Source organism: Plecotus auritus (assembly GCF_963455305.1).
Source record: "Plecotus auritus genome assembly, chromosome: 7".
Lineage (NCBI taxonomy): Eukaryota > Metazoa > Chordata > Mammalia > Chiroptera > Vespertilionidae > Plecotus > Plecotus auritus.
In genome coordinates this window covers 71,314,320-71,331,468 of record NC_137774.1, presented here as the reverse complement: position 1 = coordinate 71,331,468, position 17,149 = coordinate 71,314,320, and the positions used below count along the sequence as shown (strand labels likewise).

At 47.3% G+C, this 17,149-nt stretch overlaps 1 protein-coding gene and 1 pseudogene across 7 annotated transcripts in view; one reads left to right on the top strand and one right to left on the bottom strand.

Annotated features, from left to right (window-relative positions):
* Positions 1–5,403: 5,403 nt before the first annotated feature.
* LOC308253347 (mortality factor 4-like protein 2) lies at positions 5,404–6,558 on the top strand (annotated as a pseudogene). Its single transcript has one exon. The product of its transcript is annotated as a mortality factor 4-like protein 2 (transcript).
* A 3,090-nt stretch (positions 6,559–9,648) lies between these two features.
* TBC1D24 (TBC1 domain family member 24) overlaps positions 9,649–17,149 on the bottom strand; it is a 30,699-nt gene continuing 23,198 nt past the window's right edge. The window contains exons 4-10 of one of the 6 annotated variants that reach the window (XM_080679493.1): positions 17,120–17,137; positions 16,452–16,610; positions 15,266–15,329; positions 13,643–13,738; positions 13,087–13,321; positions 12,514–12,684; positions 9,649–11,832 (exon numbers count right to left, since the gene is read on the bottom strand). In XM_080679493.1, coding sequence (XP_080535619.1) covers positions 12,530–12,684; positions 13,087–13,321; positions 13,643–13,738; positions 15,266–15,329; positions 16,452–16,610; positions 17,120–17,137 — 727 coding nt within the window. In that variant the 3' untranslated portion in view covers positions 9,649–11,832; positions 12,514–12,529. The remainder of the gene's footprint in view (positions 11,833–12,513; positions 12,685–13,086; positions 13,322–13,642; positions 13,739–15,265; positions 15,330–16,451; positions 16,611–17,119; positions 17,138–17,149) is intronic. The other 5 variants (XM_080679495.1, XM_080679494.1, XM_080679496.1 and 2 more) reach the window with 5 other exon arrangements.

Here is a 17,149-nt window from a genome sequence, read left to right as displayed (position 1 = left end):
GTTGGAGTGTCGTCTAGTGCACGGAAAGTTTGCTGGTTCGCTTCCTGGTAGGGGCGAATGCCTAGGCTGAGAGTTCTATCCCAGGTGGGCGTGTGTACAGGAGATTGATGCTTCTCTCATATATCAATGTTTCTCTCTCTCTCTCTATTCCCCTCTCTTTAAAAATCAGTAAAGCAGCCAGGCTGGCATAGCTGCAAACCAGGAGGTCATGGCTCGATTCCCGGTCAGGGTATATGCCTGGGTTGTGGGCTTGATCCCCAGTGTGGGGCGTGCAGGAGGCAACAGGTCAATGATCCTCTCTCATCATTGATGTTTCTATCTCTCTCCCTCTCCCTTCCCTTCCTCTCTGAAAGCAATAAAAATATGTATTTTTAAAAGATTAAAAAATAAATAAAAATCACTAAAATATATCCTTGGGTAAGGATCAAAAAATAAATAAAAGTAAATAAAATTGTTAAATTCAATCTTAAAAAAAGATAAAAACAAAGCGCTTCCTTGGCTGACTAGAGATGAGGACTTGAAATGGCACGCAATTACCATGGACCAAGCCCAAAAAGGGTCCACATGAGGTGGTGGTGGGAGCAGGAGAGGAGGGTGTTTCCGCCTGGTCAAGGTCCTAGCAGACACTGTGACCACTTGAGCTGACCTGGCCTGAGGCAGGCAGGCTTCTGAAATAGCAGAGACAGCCCTGCCCCCGGCTCCCCAGGCCAGGTCATTCCTCACCAATTCTGGCCTGTGTCAGAGTGTCTAATGTCAACCATAAGATGATCCTATGCTATGGTAAAAAGTTGTTACTGTAGCGATTGTTGGTGGCACCACCCCCCCCCCCGCCCCCGCAACCATAGGCCCCAGAAATGCACACTGCCATGTGAGACCAATGCACACCCATCTCTCTTTCAGAACACCCTAGATTACACTAGCAGCACAGGCAGGACCACATGGGGCTCCTGCTCTCAGGAGCTGACAGTCTCCAGGGGAGGAAAAGGGGAGACTGGAAAGGAAAAGCATTGTCTTCTGGGGCCTCAGGGAAAGGGTCCTGGTGCAGGGGCACTGCAGCTGGCTGAGGGGTGGGACATGTCCTGTGTAAAGGCCTGGAGGCAGAGGCTCTTGGTTCAGAGGAGGAACTGGAAACCAGCTTCCATTCATCTGTCCCACCAGGACTTCTCAAACCTGGGCCAGGGCCCCACCCATCAGGGCAGCAGCAGGAGTGCTGACAGAAAGCACTGGTCTTTGTCTCTGAGGCAGCCATGGAGGAAGAGAGAGGGGCAGGAGCCTGTCTGCATGCTGAGCACAGTGAGGAAGCAGAATGGAAGGAAAGAGAGAGAGAAGCAGCAGTTTCACAGGAGGGGCAAACGCCCCAAAGCAGCTGCAGGGAGGAAGGGAAGGGCACTGGAAGGAGCCAGACAGGTGGAGAAAAGAGGTGTTATGTTTTCATTTACATTACACAATTAAAATCCTAGGTATTAGAAAAGACATTAATATTGACTCATATAACCTTCCAGATGAAATATTTTCATTTTGATGAACATGACTTTTTGATACTGAATTTTCCATATGATAGGGATCCAAGCAATTCTTTTTTTTTTTTTTTTTTAGCAAAGGTGGAAATTTTATTGAACAAGTACAGATTCCCACGTGGGGAGAGGGAAAGAATCTTACAGCACAGACTCCCACGTGGGGAGGGGGAAAGAGTCCCCGCAATTCTTGACTGAGACATTTGGTTGCTCCTCTCATTCCTCTTATTTATGGAGCACGTCTACAGGCAGGCTATGTGAACAAGAGCAAACAAAAATCTAGTAAAGAACTTGGTTCACACTGGCCTTGGCAGCAATTGGAGCAGGGTATGCAGCTCCTGTGATGGACAGAAACTTTTCTTACTGTTCAATCAGCTAATGCAGTCTTTATTTATTTATTTTTAAATATATTTTTACTAAAGGCCCAGTGCACAAAATTTACTAAAGGCCCTGCCCAGCAATCAGGGCCAATCTGTGGGGCGATGCCCCCCCACCCCCAACCCGCCGCCCCACACCTGCCTTGGCTGGCCTGCGGATTTGGGGCAGCTTTTGTGTTGAGCATCTGCCCCCTGGTGGTCAGTGCATGTCATAGCATCTGCCCCCTGGTGATCAGTGCATGTCATAGCAACTGGTCATTCCACCCGTCATTCTGCCGATAGGTCTATTTGCATATTAGGCTTTTATTATATAGGAAGGATTGATTTCAGAGAGGAAGGGAGAGACAGAAACCTCAATAATCAGAGATATTCATCGATTGGCTGCCTCCTGCACGACCCCCACTGGGGATCAAGCCCAAAACCTAGGCATGAGCCCTGATCAGGAATCAAACCTGGACCTCCTGATTCATAGGTCAATGCTCAACCACAAGCCAGCCGGGCTAATGCAGTCTTTTTTAAAAATATATATTTTTATTGATTTCAGAGAGGAAGGGAGAGGGATAGAAACATCAATGATGAGAATCATTGATCGGCTGCCTCCTGCACACCCCCTGCTAGGGACCAAGCCAACAACCTGGGCATGTGCCCTTGACCAGAATCGAACCCAGGACCCTTCAGTCCACAGGCCGACGCTCTATCCACTGAGCCAAACCAGCTAGGGCTAATGCAGTCTTTTATTTTATTTTTTTTCTCTTCCCCTTTTAAAGCTTCATAGAGAGGCTTGGCCAGTAATGCAGTCTTTTATTTTTTTATTTTTTATATATTTTATTGATTTTTTACAGAGAGGAAGGAAGAGGGATAGTCAGAAACATCAATGACATCGATCAGTTGCCTCTTGCACACCTCCTACTGGGGATGTGCCCGCAACCAAGTTACATGCCCTTGACCGGAATCGAACCTGGGACCTTTCAGTCCGCAGGCTGACGCTCTATCCACTGAGCCAAACCTGGCAAGTAATGCAGTCTTAAATTCTTCAACGGAGCACCCTGGCCAGTATGACTCAGTTGGTTGGGCGTTGTCCCGTGCACCAGAAGGTTGCCAGTTGATTCCTGGGCAGGGCACCTACCTGTGTTGCAGGTTCAGGTTTGATCCCTGGGGTGCATGTGGGAGGCAACCAACTGATAAGTTGCTCTCACAACCATGTATGTATCTCTCTCTCTCTCCCTCCCCTTTTTTACTAGGTGCATTTTACCTCCCTTTTACTCTCTAAAAAATCAATGGAAAAAAATATCTTTTGGTGAGGATTAACAACAAAAAAATCTTCAAGGGAGCAATTCTCCTTCAAGTCCAGTGCTTCCTTCTCCTCCACGGATGTTGCCAGTTCTGAATATGATGCATCCAGGATGCTCCATCCCCCATCCCATTTATTTTCCTAATAATTATTTCACAGTGATTTTGTTGCATTTGTTCATGTTAATTTTTGTTTAGGATTCAAAATAAAACTGACCAAACATATTACTAAATAACTTATTTTCACTTTTCCCAAATTGGATTGTGCTGCAAAGCCACACATTCTCTCACTATACATTTTTACACAGTCCTTGCAATTTTTTTATTACATTCATTTAGATACTCCAAAGTGTCAGCCCACGTATCCATTTTTCAGTTAATAACCATTCTAAATGAAAGGTAAAAATTCACACTTTTTTCTCTTCAATGTTTAACTTGTTTTTGACAAAACATGTCCTTTGCCAGTCAGTGCCCTTCAGTATGAAATAGAGCAGACGTCTGCTCCTGTCTCTTTGCAGGATAAAAACAGGCTGGGGCTGTTTGCACTGCATGAGCTTCCCTGTTGTGGATGGCCTCACTGGACCAGATCAGAACTGCAGGCTCCCTCTAGCTGGGGCACTTCTCACTGGTGAGCTAACCAAGCAGCCAGGTAATACACCTGTGGATTCAGCATTCTGAAGTGGAAGGTTTTGTTGGTTGGTGTGTCTCTGTCATGTCATGGGTCAATGTGTCCACTGACTTTGCTTCCTCAGTCCCAAGCGTAGTGTTGACAAATTCCTCATGGTTGGGTAAAAGGAACCTGTCTGCCGGTGTGTGGGGCATTTCATCTTTAGCAACAAATCACATGTACCTAACTTCTCAAGTACAATCTGACACTAACATAACAAAGACCATAAATTTTTTTACAGCAGATTATTTTTTTAAATCCCCATGCTTCTCTGCCTTAGTGTTGTTGGGGGAAGCACTATGAGGTATGCTTGGTACCCCTGTGCCATTTGGTAACTTCTCCGTGCAAACAAGACATTTAGGCAGGAAAAAAAAAAAAAAGATATTTAAGCAGAGACGAAAACAGGACATATGAATACATGTTTGAGACAGTAACTATACTACCTAATTAGTGGCATTAAAAAGTATCAGTTGTCAGTCTTGTGAATTTGATGATATTCTGGATTTAATAAAAATGTGGGAAAGTAGCTATCTATAAAAATTAAATCTATTCCTGGGACAGAAAAAGGACTACAGAAAAACTTGGAGGAGGGGGGAAAAGGCCATAATTTAATTTGATAGCATTATACCAATGTTAATTTCTTTGTTGTGATAAATGTATGATATTAACAGTGGGGAAGCTGGGGAAAGAATATATGGAACTCTGTACCATCTTGTAACTCTTCTGTAAATCTAAAATTTTTTCAAAATAAAAGGTTAATGGCTATTGGAGGGATAGCAGTGATCACATGCCCGGTGCTGGGAAGAAGTGGATTCCCATTTCAGGCCATTATCAGAAAAACTAAGTTTGCTGCATAGTAAGGATCAGAAGATCTGATCCTGATTACAGAATCTTGGGTTGTCTCCCACCTCATCCTTTCAAACAATCCCTGAAGATCTATAAGATTCTATCTGGGAAAACACTAGTTCTTGGAAGAGCAAGAAGAAAGAGGATTATTGGTTGAAATAAAAACGGTTGAATGAGTTCCAGAAAACAGGGTTCTCAAACTCGTGGATAACAATCTGCAGAAGAAGACAGCTTCAAAAACCAACTAGAAGTAATATGCAGAGAAGTAAGATGAGAGGGGCCTCATCAGCAAAGAAGACAGCTGGTCCACAGCAGAATCTGGAACCAGCCCTCCCAGGCAGATGGTGGGGGAGGAGGGTGCTCTGTAGAGAACCCCTCTTCTGGATTGGTGAGGAAGACAAGAAAGAACAAGCAGAAGACTCTTGGAAACAGGGATGGTGGCAGTACCAGTGAAACTCCTCAGCCACCTCGGAAGAAAAGGGCCCGGGCTGACCCCACTGTTGAAAGCGAGGATGCATTTAAGAATAGAATGGACGGCCAAAACCGGTTTGGCTCAGTGGATAGAGCGTCGGCCTGCGGACTGAGGGGTCCCGGGTTCGATTCCGGTCAAGGGCATGTACCTGGGTTGCGGGCACGTCCCCAGTGGGGGGTGTGCAGGAGGCAGCTGATCGATGTTTCTCTCTCATCGATGTTTCTGGCTCTCTATCCCTCTCCCTTCCTCTCTGTAAAATATCAATAAAAAAAAAAAATATGTTTAAAGAATAGAATGGACGTTACAGTGAAGATTCCTGAAGAATTAAAACCATGGCTTGTTGAGGACTGGGACTTAGTTACCAGGCAGAAGCAGCTATTTCAACTCCCTGCTAAGAAAAATGTAGATGCCATTCTAGAAAAGTATGCAAGCTGCAAGAAATCGCAGAGAAATGTCAACAATAAGGAATACGCAGTGAATGAAGTTGTTGCAGAAATAAAAGAATACTTCAACGTGATGTTGGGCAATCAGCTGCTCTACAAATTTAAGAGCTGAAATCCTCTTGGCTCACCCTGATGCGCCCGTGTCCCAAGTTTATGGAGCACCAAACCGAGATTATTTGTAAGAATCAGAGCAATTCTGGCATATACGCCCCTTGATGAGAAGAGCCTAGATTATTGTTGGGCTATTTGTGTGATATCCTAAAATATCTGGCTAAGAATGCTGCAGCTCTGTTTACTGCCAGTGATTACAAAGTAGCTTTGGCTGAGTACCACCACAAAGCCCTGTGAGGGTCTATATAGTGAGCCCTGAGCACTCACTATTATGTCTGGTATCTGTAAACACTCTTTTTGTCCTTAGTCTTTTTCTTGTATAATTGATGTCCTTTAAAATTGTTAATGCATAACAGGACTTATATTTCAGTTTTTCTGTTTTGTTTTAAACAGAAAATAAAAGTACAAGCTCCTTTTCTCATTTCAACCATTGTATGCAGTAATTAGACAACAAAGAAACATTCAGTAGAACATTTTCTTGCATACTTGACAACACTGCTTGAATGTTGGTGGTTCTATCCCTTTGACACGACACAATTTTCTAATTATGTGTTAATGCTACGTGATAAAAATGCCCTGATTCCTAGTGCCAAAGGTTCTACTTAATGTATATCCCTGAAAACCCATGCATTTGTGCTCTTTTTTAAATGGTGCTTGAAATAAAACAGCCCAGCCTCTGCAAGTCCATCTATGTTGTTCCTTAGGCATTTTTTCTTTGCTCTGATTGTTGAAGGATGGTGGTCTGTCTCATGATTTTTGTATTTGAGTCTAATGCACGTTCTAACATGATAGATGCAATGCTTTATTGTGTAGCTGCGGTTTTCTGGAGAAGTTGATATTTTAGGAACTGTATTTCAGATCTTAAATAAAATTTGTTTCTAAATTTCAAAGCAAAAAAAGTTAAAAAACTGAATCTATTAAATATTATATATATATATATATATATATATATATATATATATATATATAAAATTTATTTCAGAGAGGAAGGAAGAGCGAGAGAGAGATAGAAACATCCATGATGAGAGAGAATCATGGCCCTAACCGGTTTGGCTCAGTGGATAGAGCATCGGCCTGCGGACTGAAAGATCCCAGGTTCAATTCCGGTCAAGGGCATGTACCTTGGTTGCTGGCACATCCCCAGTGAGGGGTGTGCAGGAGGCAGCTGATTGATGTTTCTCTCTCATCAATGTTTCTAACTCTCTATCCCTCTCCCTTCCTCTCTGTTAAAAATCAATAAAATATATTTTTTTAAAAAACGAGAGAGAGAATCATGGATCAGCTGCCTCCTGCAAGCCCCCCACTGGGGATAGAGCCCACAACCCAGGCATGTGCCCTTGACCGGAATCAAACCTGGGAACTTTCAGTTTGCAGGCCAACACTCTATCCACTGAGCCAAACTGGCTAGGCCTTAAATATAAAATATTTAAGGAAACTAACACTTTATGGCTTCATGAAATGGATAAGAGAAATTTGAAGGTCTTTTGAAATTTAAAATTTCTAAAATTGTCCTGAAAAACTAAAAAAATTAAGCATGTAGTGTATAAAAATAGAAAAATTTTGAAATACCAATTTTAATTCAATAATTAAAACTCTGGATAAGGGTGTCTCCAGCACAGAAGTTCTCCCAGCGTAGACACAGCTGATCCTCACAGCCAATTGGCCTGGAGGTCAATTCCTCCCAGTGATACCAACAACAATCAAGGCTTAACTACAACAAGGCTGTACACATAAAGGGGTGCACCAAGAGTGTCCACCTCAGGTAACTGGGGGAGGCTGAGCCATTGGGCCCTATAGGACACCTACCACACAAAGCTACTCTACCAACTCAGGGAAGCAACGAAAATGCGGAGACAAAGAAACAGATCACAAATGAAAGAAATGGAGGAAAGCAAATGACTGGATATAGAGTTCAAAACCACGGTTATAAGGTTTTTCAAGAATTTTCTAGAAAAGGCCGATAAATTTAGCGAGACCCTCAAGGATATGAAAAAGGACCAACCAGAAATTAAACATACACTGACTGAAATAAAAAATATTATACAGAGACCTAACAGCAGACTACAGGACCGCAAGAATCAAGTCAAAGATTTGAAATACAAAGAAGCAAAAAACACTCAACCGGGAAAGCAAAAAGAAAAAAGAATCCAAAAATTTGAAGATAGTGTAAGGAGCCTCTGGGACAACCTCAAGCATACCAACATCCGAATTATGGGGGTGCCAGAAGAAGAGAGAGAGCAAGATACTGAAAACCTATTTGAAGAAATAATGACCGAAAACTTCCCCCACCTGGTGAAAGAAATAGACTTACAAGTCCAGGAAGTGCACAGAACCCCAAACAAAATGAATCCAAAGAAGACCACACCAAGACACATCATAATTAAAATGCCAAGAGCAAAAGACAAAGAGAGCCGAAACCGGTTTGGCTCAGCGGATAGAGCGTCGGGCTGTGTACTGAAGGGTCCCGGGTTCGATTCCGGTCAAGGGCATGTACCTTGGTTGTGGGCACATCCCCAGTTGGGGGTGTGCAGGAGGCAGCTGATCGATGTTTCTAGCTCTCTGTCCCTCTCACTTCCTCTCTGTAAAATATCAATAAAATATATTAAAAAAAAAAAAAGACAAAGAGAGAATATTAAAAGCAGCAAGAGAAAAACAGTTAGTTACCTACAAGGGAGCACCCATACGATTGTCAGCTGATTTCTCAATAGAAACTATGCAGGCCAGATGGGAGTGGCAAGAAATATTCAAAGTGATGAATAGCAAGAACCTACAACCAAGATTACTCTACCCAGCAAAGCTATCATTCAGAATTGAAGGTCAGATAAAGAGCTTCACAGATAAGAAAAAGCTAAAGGAGTTCATCACCACCAAACCAGTATTATATGAAATGCTGAAAGGTATTCTTTTTAATATATATATTTTATTGATATTTTAAAGAGAGGAAGGGAGAGGGATAGAGAGTTAGAAACATCGATGAGAGAGAAACACCGATCAGCTGCCTCCTGCACACCTCCCACTGGGGATGTGCCCGCAACCAAGGTACGTGCCCTTGACCGGAATCGAATCTGGGACCCCTCAGTCCGCAGGCTGACGCTCTATCCACTGAGCCAAACCGGTTTCGGCTGAAAGGTATTCTTTAAGAAGGGGAAGAATAAAAAGGTAAAGATAAAAATTATGAACAACAAATACATGTCTATCAACAAGTGAATCTAAAAATCAAGTGAATAAAAAATCTGAAGAACAGAATAAACTGGTGAATATAATAGAATCAGGGGCATAGAAAGGGAGTGGACTGACAATTCTCGGGGGGGGGGAAGGGGTGTGGGGGGTGTGGGATGAGACTGGGCAAAAATCGTACACCTATGGATGAGGACAGTGCGGGGGGAGGTAAGGGCAGAGGATGGGGTGGGAACCGGGTGGAGGGGAGCTATGGGAGGAAAAAAGAGGAACAATTGTAATAATCTGAACAATAAAGATTAAATTTAAAAAATAATTAAAACTCTGAATAAAATGGCTTAGTCTTATATTAAAAATTATTTTTTAGCCCTAGCCGGGTTGCTCAATGGTTAGAGCATTGGCCCTCAGCCTGAGGGTTGTGGGTTCGATTCTGGTCAAGGGCACGTACCTTGGTTGCAGGCTTGATCCTGCCCTGATTGGGGTGCATGTGGAAGGCAACCAATCATTGTGTCTATCTCACATCAATGTTTCTGTCTCTATCCCTCCCTTCCACTCTCCCTAAAAATCAATGGAAAAAATATATCCTCAAGTTAGGATTAACAAAAAATAAAAATAAATTATTTTTGAAAAACTGATTTTCTGAAGCCCTAAAGATATACAGTCCATTTTAATGAATCACTGAATGAAGTGGTTTAAACTATATTGAATTTTTGTTTTATTTTTATTTTTTTAAGTATATTTTTTTATTTTTCAAATATATTTTATTGATTTTTTACAGAGAGGAAGGGAGAGGGACAGAGAGTTAGGAACATCTATGAGAGAGAAACATCGATCAGCTGCCTCCTGCATGCCCCCTACTGGGGATGTGCCTGCAACCAAAGTACATGCCCTTGACAGGAATTGAACCTGGGACCCTTCCGTCCGCAGTCTGACGCTCTATCCACTGAGCCAAACCGGTCAGGGCTGAATTTTTGTTTTTAAAATAAACTTTTAAACATTTCTAGAAAAAAACAAATAATTAATTATACAATTTCAAAAAACTGGCTAATTTTTAACATAAAAAACTAATCATAAATAATCAAGAAGAAATAATAGAGAATATTAACAGAATAAATTATGTGCTATTTGGGAACACCTAATATCAAATAAGGACAATAATAAGAAAAATAAAGATAATAATAACACATACCTTTTAGTTTAGCAGAAAAATTAGGAAGAAGAAACTCAAAGAAACTATTTTGTGTGCACACACGAAGATCTCATGATATAGAAATCATGACTAAAGAGCAATTGCCCTCCCTGGGCTGGATGTCTGGGAAGGCCTAACGGGCCCTCGGGACAGCCACAGAGAATATTCTGGGCTTACCAGAAGAAGAATACCCAAGTTCAGGAAGTTTGCAGAGGGAGCTATGTAAATAGTACTAAAAAATACCGTTAGCGCCCTAGCCGGTTTGCTCAGTGGATAGAGCCTCAGCCTGTGGACTGAAGGGTCCTGGGTTCCATTGCGGTCAAGGGCAGGTAGGTCGGATGCAGGCTCAATCCCCGGCCCTGGTTAGGGTGCATGTGAGAGACAACCAATTGATGTGTCTCTCTCACATCGATCTTTCTCTGTCTCTCCCCTTCCCTTCCACTCTCTCTAAAAATCAATGAAAAAAATATCCTCAGGTGAAGATTAACACAACAACAACAAAAACTTTTAGCTGCTTCTGAAAAGCTATGTTTTTAAAAGGCCTTCAACATTCCATTCTGGCGATAAAGCACTGACAAGCATAGTGGGGTATAGCCTCCGGGGTCCCATTTGGTGATAAGCCTGGAGGGGAGAGCCCCTGGAGGTCCCTCAGGTTGAAGAGACCAAACTTGGACTATGTAATGAGAACGTGTTTAATAACATCAAAATACAAGCGAGGGCTGTAGGGGCTAAGAGGAAGGGGGAGGGGCGAGGGCTGCAGCGATCTGGGGTGGTGGGTAAGCAGTGACACTGCTTCCCAGCACCTTTCCCCTCAAAGCCTTTCAAGAGTCCTGGAGGGACAGCAGAGCAGGACTGGTCCCATTTTACAGTTGGGGAAACTGAATTCCAAATAAGTTCATTGGCTTGTCCAAAGCCACACATGGTTCCTGGTCCTTTCTTCAGCCCCACTGTGGTCTAGCTCAGAGGAGTTTGAGTAGGTGGATAGAGTAGGTGGACACCACAAGAGCAAGCACAGTGTACAGATGGGCAGGGATGTGGTATGTAGGAACACTGGGGGCGGGGAGGACTGGCTGGAGGGCAGTAATCCTTGGCACCTGCAGCCCGGCTGCTGCAGCACAGCCACTTGAGTGTCTGCTTCTCCCCTCTTCCCTCCTGGGTACCCAGGCCCTCAGGACCAGCTGAGGGAGGTCATAGGGCAAGAGGGCTGCTCCTTGCAGTGTTCATTGGTCAAGTTTCACTTGGCACCTACTGTGCATGAGTCCAGTGCAGAACCAGGCAGGGCAGGGTGGAAGAGGAAAGGTGGCAGCACAAGAAAATCATACTATGTAGCCGATCACAATGTTGTGAGAGGAATGCAGAGGGAACACACGTGCCATGCAGAGGGGCTTGCCTTGAAGGTGCCGTGTGGGCAGGGAGCTAAGGAGGGTGCAGACCTGGTACACAGACTTGTGGGGAGGACTGGATGAGACAAGCACGACATGATGAGGAGTCTGGACGGGATCCTGGGAACCAGGTCACTGCAGCGACATGGTGGAGAAATGAGGCCACCACAGAGACTGCAGGAGAGCTTAGGAGGTTCTGACTGTGAGGAAGAGAACTGTAGAAGGTTCTGTGGGTCCAGGCTTCTCCAGGCAGGCCCCTGGAAATGGAGCTGGCTGGTCTGAGGTCAGAGGGCCCTCCCCAAGCCATCTTGGGAGGCCTCTCCAAGTGTGAGTTCACAGCGAGGCCCAGAAGAAGCTTCAGACTCTGCAGAAACATAAGAACATATGATGTTCATTCTGGTCCTTCATCCCACTGGCCCTTAGCCCTCCCTGGGGTGGAGCCCAGAGCTCAGCAGAGATCCTGCCTTCCCCAACCTCTTTCACCTTGTGGTTAACTGTCCAAGAGGCAGCCCCAGGAGGCCAACATGGGAAGGAGGAAACTGGGTTAGAAGCCCGAGGCAGATGCTCCTACCAAGAAAGTCCCCAGGGCACCTGTGTCTTCTCAGGACCAACACACCTCTGGAGAACCACAGCAGCAAGGCAGGCAGGAGGCTGCAGGGCCTTGCACAGAAGCCATGCAAAGAGGCACCAGCAGGGGGTGCCACAGACCCACACTTGGCAGCCAGTTCCTTTTGCCTTTCCAGTCCTGTCTCCACCATGAAGGGATTAAGGGTCAGGGGCTGCAAGTGATAGCCCCTGCTAGGCCTTAGGCATGGGATGGCCCCACAGAGGAGAGCCAGGGCCTGAGACCAAGGTGGAGGCAGTAGAAAGTCTGAGCAGGTCCTAGCAGAGTCAGGTACCCCTGTCCAGCCCAGCATCAGGGCCCCAGCTGTATCCCAATGCTGCCTATGCATGTGGTGAGGGTATCTTCATTAACTGCCTCTTCCCTAAAGAGAGAGCCCAGACACCCCACCGCTCCCCCATCCCACAGTGGCAGCTCAGTCACCATCAGCACAGGCCTGTCAGCAGGTGTCGGGGTCCTGGAAGCCCCAGGCCTCCACAGCAGCGATGAGGAAGTTCTCAGAGCAGAGGGGCTGGTTGTTGAAAGTGTCGCAGTGGCCCGTGCGGCCCCGATTCAGGTCCCCATCGATGTAGAGAGCCTGGCCGCCCCCTCCACCTGCAGGATGCTCAGTCAGTGGCTGCCCCTCTGTCTGGTACCGCCCTGGAAGTGCTCTTCTCCTGCCCCTGAACATCTCCACCTGTCCCTGCCCCAGGCTTACTAGAGGCCTAAAACCACAGGGCCGACTTTCGATCCTCCAAAAGCCTGCCAGCTCTCAGCCCGGGTCCAAACTCTAGGCTAGAGCCCACTTCCCAGCTGGTTTACCCAGAATACCTGCCCCTACTCCCGCTCCTCATGCCTGCTTTCTTCCTCTAACATCACGGGTCTCTGCCTGTCCTTCAGGTGAGGCACCTGTCATCTGAGTTAACAATGACTGACCCAGGGGCTTTGGCCACCCATGACCCTGTACCCTTCTCCAAGGCTAAGTGAGACCAGCCTGAGGTGAAGGGAGATACCCACCTATGATGAGGCAGTCACAGCCCCCAGCCATGAACATGGACTCAGTCTTGGAGGGCAGATTGAAGTGCCGAGTGGCCAGGAACGGTGAGAGGCGGTCAGCAGGGTCTGAGGATGAGGACAAGGACATGGAGTGGCAGTGCCGGGACGGAGTGGCAGTGGTCTCCAAGGACACTGGCTTAGTCAGCTCTGGATGCTTGATGACCACCCACTCATAGCGCTGGACCTCCGGCTGCAACTGAAGATGAAAGGGCAGTATGAGGAGCTGGCACACTATGCCCTGCAGGGCCCTTCTGGCCACTTTCCTCCCACCAATCTTCATTGAAGAGCTCTGTGTATGAGGCCGCCTGCCAGGGCTGAGGAGACAGTGCCACACAAGGCAGGTAAGGGCCTGCCTGCTCTCATGATCTCATGGTCTAATGATCACAAACCAGAATAAAACGGGGAGGTTATCCTGTAGGGTAACTGCTATAACAAAAGTAAACAGGGTCACGTGAGCAGGGGTGATAGGGGTGCTGGGCCTGTTGATCTTAGAGCACCTGCAGGGAAACCCACTCACCCTAAACACAAAGCATTCTCCGGTCCCGAAGAAGCCCAGTTTGCCTCCAAACTTATTTCTCTCGCTCCAGTCTGTTGACAGGTAAGCTCCACACACCTGGGGAGAAAGGCCCAAGGTGAGGCTGCATCATGCTGGCCTGCAAGAGCATTCCTTTGCTTAAGGCCTTCTGAGGGGCCATGGTGCCATCACAGCTTGTTGTCACTGAACCCTCCACTCCCACTTGAGGGCAAGAGCTGAAGAAGGTGAAGAGAGGTGTGGGAAGTCAGAGTTTGGAGTGCGTGGGGTTAGCAGTGACAGTGGGGGTGAGGGGGTGGCTGTCATCAGCTCGTTTGGGATATTTTCATTTTGTTTCCCTCCTTGGCCCTCAAGCATGGGAATAGCCCCATGTCCACACTCTGATGTTGGGCATCAGCCCCAAGGAGGCCCCTCAGATGACAGCTTCCAGGAAGTAAGCCTGCTCAACAACATTCTCCAACCCCCTGTCAGCCAGCAAAGCACTTGATTTCACCATTAAAGTCAAGTCCCTTAATGGCTGCAGGGTTTTCCTCAAGTGTCTGACAATCAGTCACCTGCTACGATACAGATGCCCAGGTTCCTCCTGGAAACCCAGACACAGAGTCTGGAATGGGAAGAGGAACCTAAAACTCCCATGGATGCAGGTTTGGGAGCCACTTGAACAAGAAGCTTCTATTGCCCTAGCCGGTTTGGGTCAGTGGATAGTGCGTCAGCCTGAGGACCAAAGGGTCCCAGGTTCAATTCCAGTCAAGGGCACATGCTTGGGTTGCAGGCTCAATCCCCAGTAGGGGGTGTGCAGGAGGCAACCAATCAATGATTCTCTGTCATCATTAATTTTTCTATCGCTCTCTCCCTTTCTCTTCTTCTCTGAAATCAATAAAAATATATATTTTTTAAAAAAACCTCAAGTGAAATGTTTTTTATTTTATTTTTTTTAAAATATTTTTATTGATTTTTTACAGAGAGGAAGGGAGAGGGATAGAGAGTTAGAAACATCGGTGAGAGAGAAACATCGATCAGCTGCCTCCTGCACACTCCCTACGGGGTATGTGCCCGCAACCAAGGTACATGCCCTTGACCAGATCGAACCTGGGACCCTTGAGTCCGCAGACCGACGCTCTATCCACTGAGCCAAACCGGTTAGGGCAAAGTGAAATGTTTTTTTAAAAAAAAGCCTCTACCACTGGCAGACACCCCCAGGATGGGGGCACATGAGCGCTGACCTCCCTAGTCTTGGTAACTTTCCAGGGGACAGGTAGGCCCTGAGAACTACCTGTTAGGGGGTGGAGGCAGGTGAAGGCAGCTGACCCACCTGGTGCTGGCCCACTGTGGTGGGAGGAAGCTGGGCCTCACTTACTAAGCATTTCTGCAATGGTCCTCCTAAGTAGCCAGGCTGTTTCAGCAGGGCCTGGATCCTCAGGGGAAACAAGGAGGCCCTGGGTACTTGGGGGTCAAATAGGGAGGCTAGATTCACTTCGTTGTGGAGGGTGGCTCTGCTCTGTGCCCCTAAGTGCAGGAATGCTGGGTGGAGACTGCAGGGGCACAAGAGCAGCAGAGTCCCCAAAACTCAGAGGCCATAACCCCAGGCTCCCTCTGGTCCCTGCTCACCTCCTTTTGTGTGGTCTTAATGAGCAGGAGGGTGGGCTCGTGTCCTTCACACTGGAAATAGAACCTGGGGGAAGAGACCACACGTGCCAGTCCTGATGGGAAGCAGTTCTCCTGAACTCCTTCCCCATACAACCTCTAGCCAGTTTTTGCTGACCAGCACTCACAGCGTCTGAGCAACCTGAACTGCTAGGGGGGCGGGCCTAGGAACTGCATTTCCTTATCTCCTGGGGACCAGGCACTGTGGCCAAGGACCTAGCAACACTCTGGACTGGGCACTCTCCTAAGCCAAGATGGAGCTCCCCCCAGGGTCTGCAGGACTGTCTGCCCTGCTGTGTAGCATGGCAAATACCCCCCAGCAGGCAGAGCTGTGTGCCAGGTGCTTTGGAGAAGCAAAAACGAGAGTAACAGGTCCCTGCTCTAGGAAAGCTCAGAGTCCAAGCATGTGGGAGCCTGTTGGCACTGGGAAGCATGTGAGAAAGCCTGAGGTTGCTACTGTGGTGGCTCCAGGTGCCCAGCGCTTGGCTGGCAGCCCTGGCAGCTCCATTTAGCTGTCCCTAAATGTAGCTCTGGCTGTGCCTAAATGCTCATGGGGCTACAGACAGTCCCCGCCACGTGGGCTGGGCCAACTCTGCCTGTGTTGCCTCTGTTGGGTCACCTGTGACCCAAGCCAGAGAGTCTGAGACTCAAGGGAGTGCTGAACCTGACAGAGCTGCCAGGGAGGCAGTGTGCCCTGGGGAGGCCAGCACAGCCCCAGCCCCACAGGGCCAACCTGTTCCTGGCTTGTGGACTGACAGGGTGGGGGTGGGGAGTACTGAACCACACAGCCTGTTGCCTTGAGTCGTCCTCTCTTATAGTTCTGTAAGCTCCCATGTCATCACAAAGCCTACATGAGGACGTGGAGCTATGGTGTGTATGGTAATGACCGACCCCTGAATTTGGGTGGCCTGGGAGCAAGAGAAGCCCAGAAAAGGGCTTCCCAATTCTAGGCCCCAAGAAGAGGCAGGGCCTCACCCAGGGGCCAAGGTTCACAGGCCCATTGTCAGTGTGACTTCCTGGAAGCACAGATAGAACCAGAAGCTGGACAACTTCACCACTCCCTCTGCCCCTCCAGCACCACCTGACCCTTAGAGTCCATGCTTTGTGGCCTCGGAGGGCAGGCCTAGCCTCCCCAGTCTCCCAGCATTACCTAGTCAGGCTGTATCCATGCTGCAGTGAGGAGAAGAGCAGGAGGGGCTGACAGAGGGCGAATCGCTCAGGGATCCACGACCAGATATCTCTCATCTCCTTCACACTGACAATCTCCGAGTGAAAGTTCTCCGCATGAACAGCCAGGTGCACAAACTGCCTAGGGAGAGCCAGGAGAGATTCAGAGCACACCTGCAACCCCAGGCCTGACCATACCCCCTACCCTGATTGGATCTCTTGGAAGCTAAGCCTGGAGGGAACTTCTCACCTGTGCAGTCAGGTTAAAGCCTGGTCCAAGGTACCCTCAGGAAGAAACAGGGTGGAGCTGTCCCCTGGAGCCCCACTCCCATCCCTCCTTACTAAGAGGGGAGAGCGCCCAGCCCAGACAAGGACAAAAGCACCTTTTCTCTAAGAAATGGGGATAGAAAGAGTCAGCTCTAGCAAGACACTGATCAAGGCCAGCCAAGCACGAGCAGAGAGCACAGCTGAGGCAACTGAGCAGACAGACAGACAGACAAAAGAACAAACAGATGGTTCTTGAACATCAGCCAGGCTCTAAGGCAGCACTTCTGAAGCAATCCCTGAGAGCCAGCACAAGCAGCCAGGCCCCGGGATATCCAGGCCAGAAGACAGAGAATCCAGGCATGGAGATGTGGTTTCTAGACCTACCTTTTAGAAAGTGCAACACTGAAAAACAGG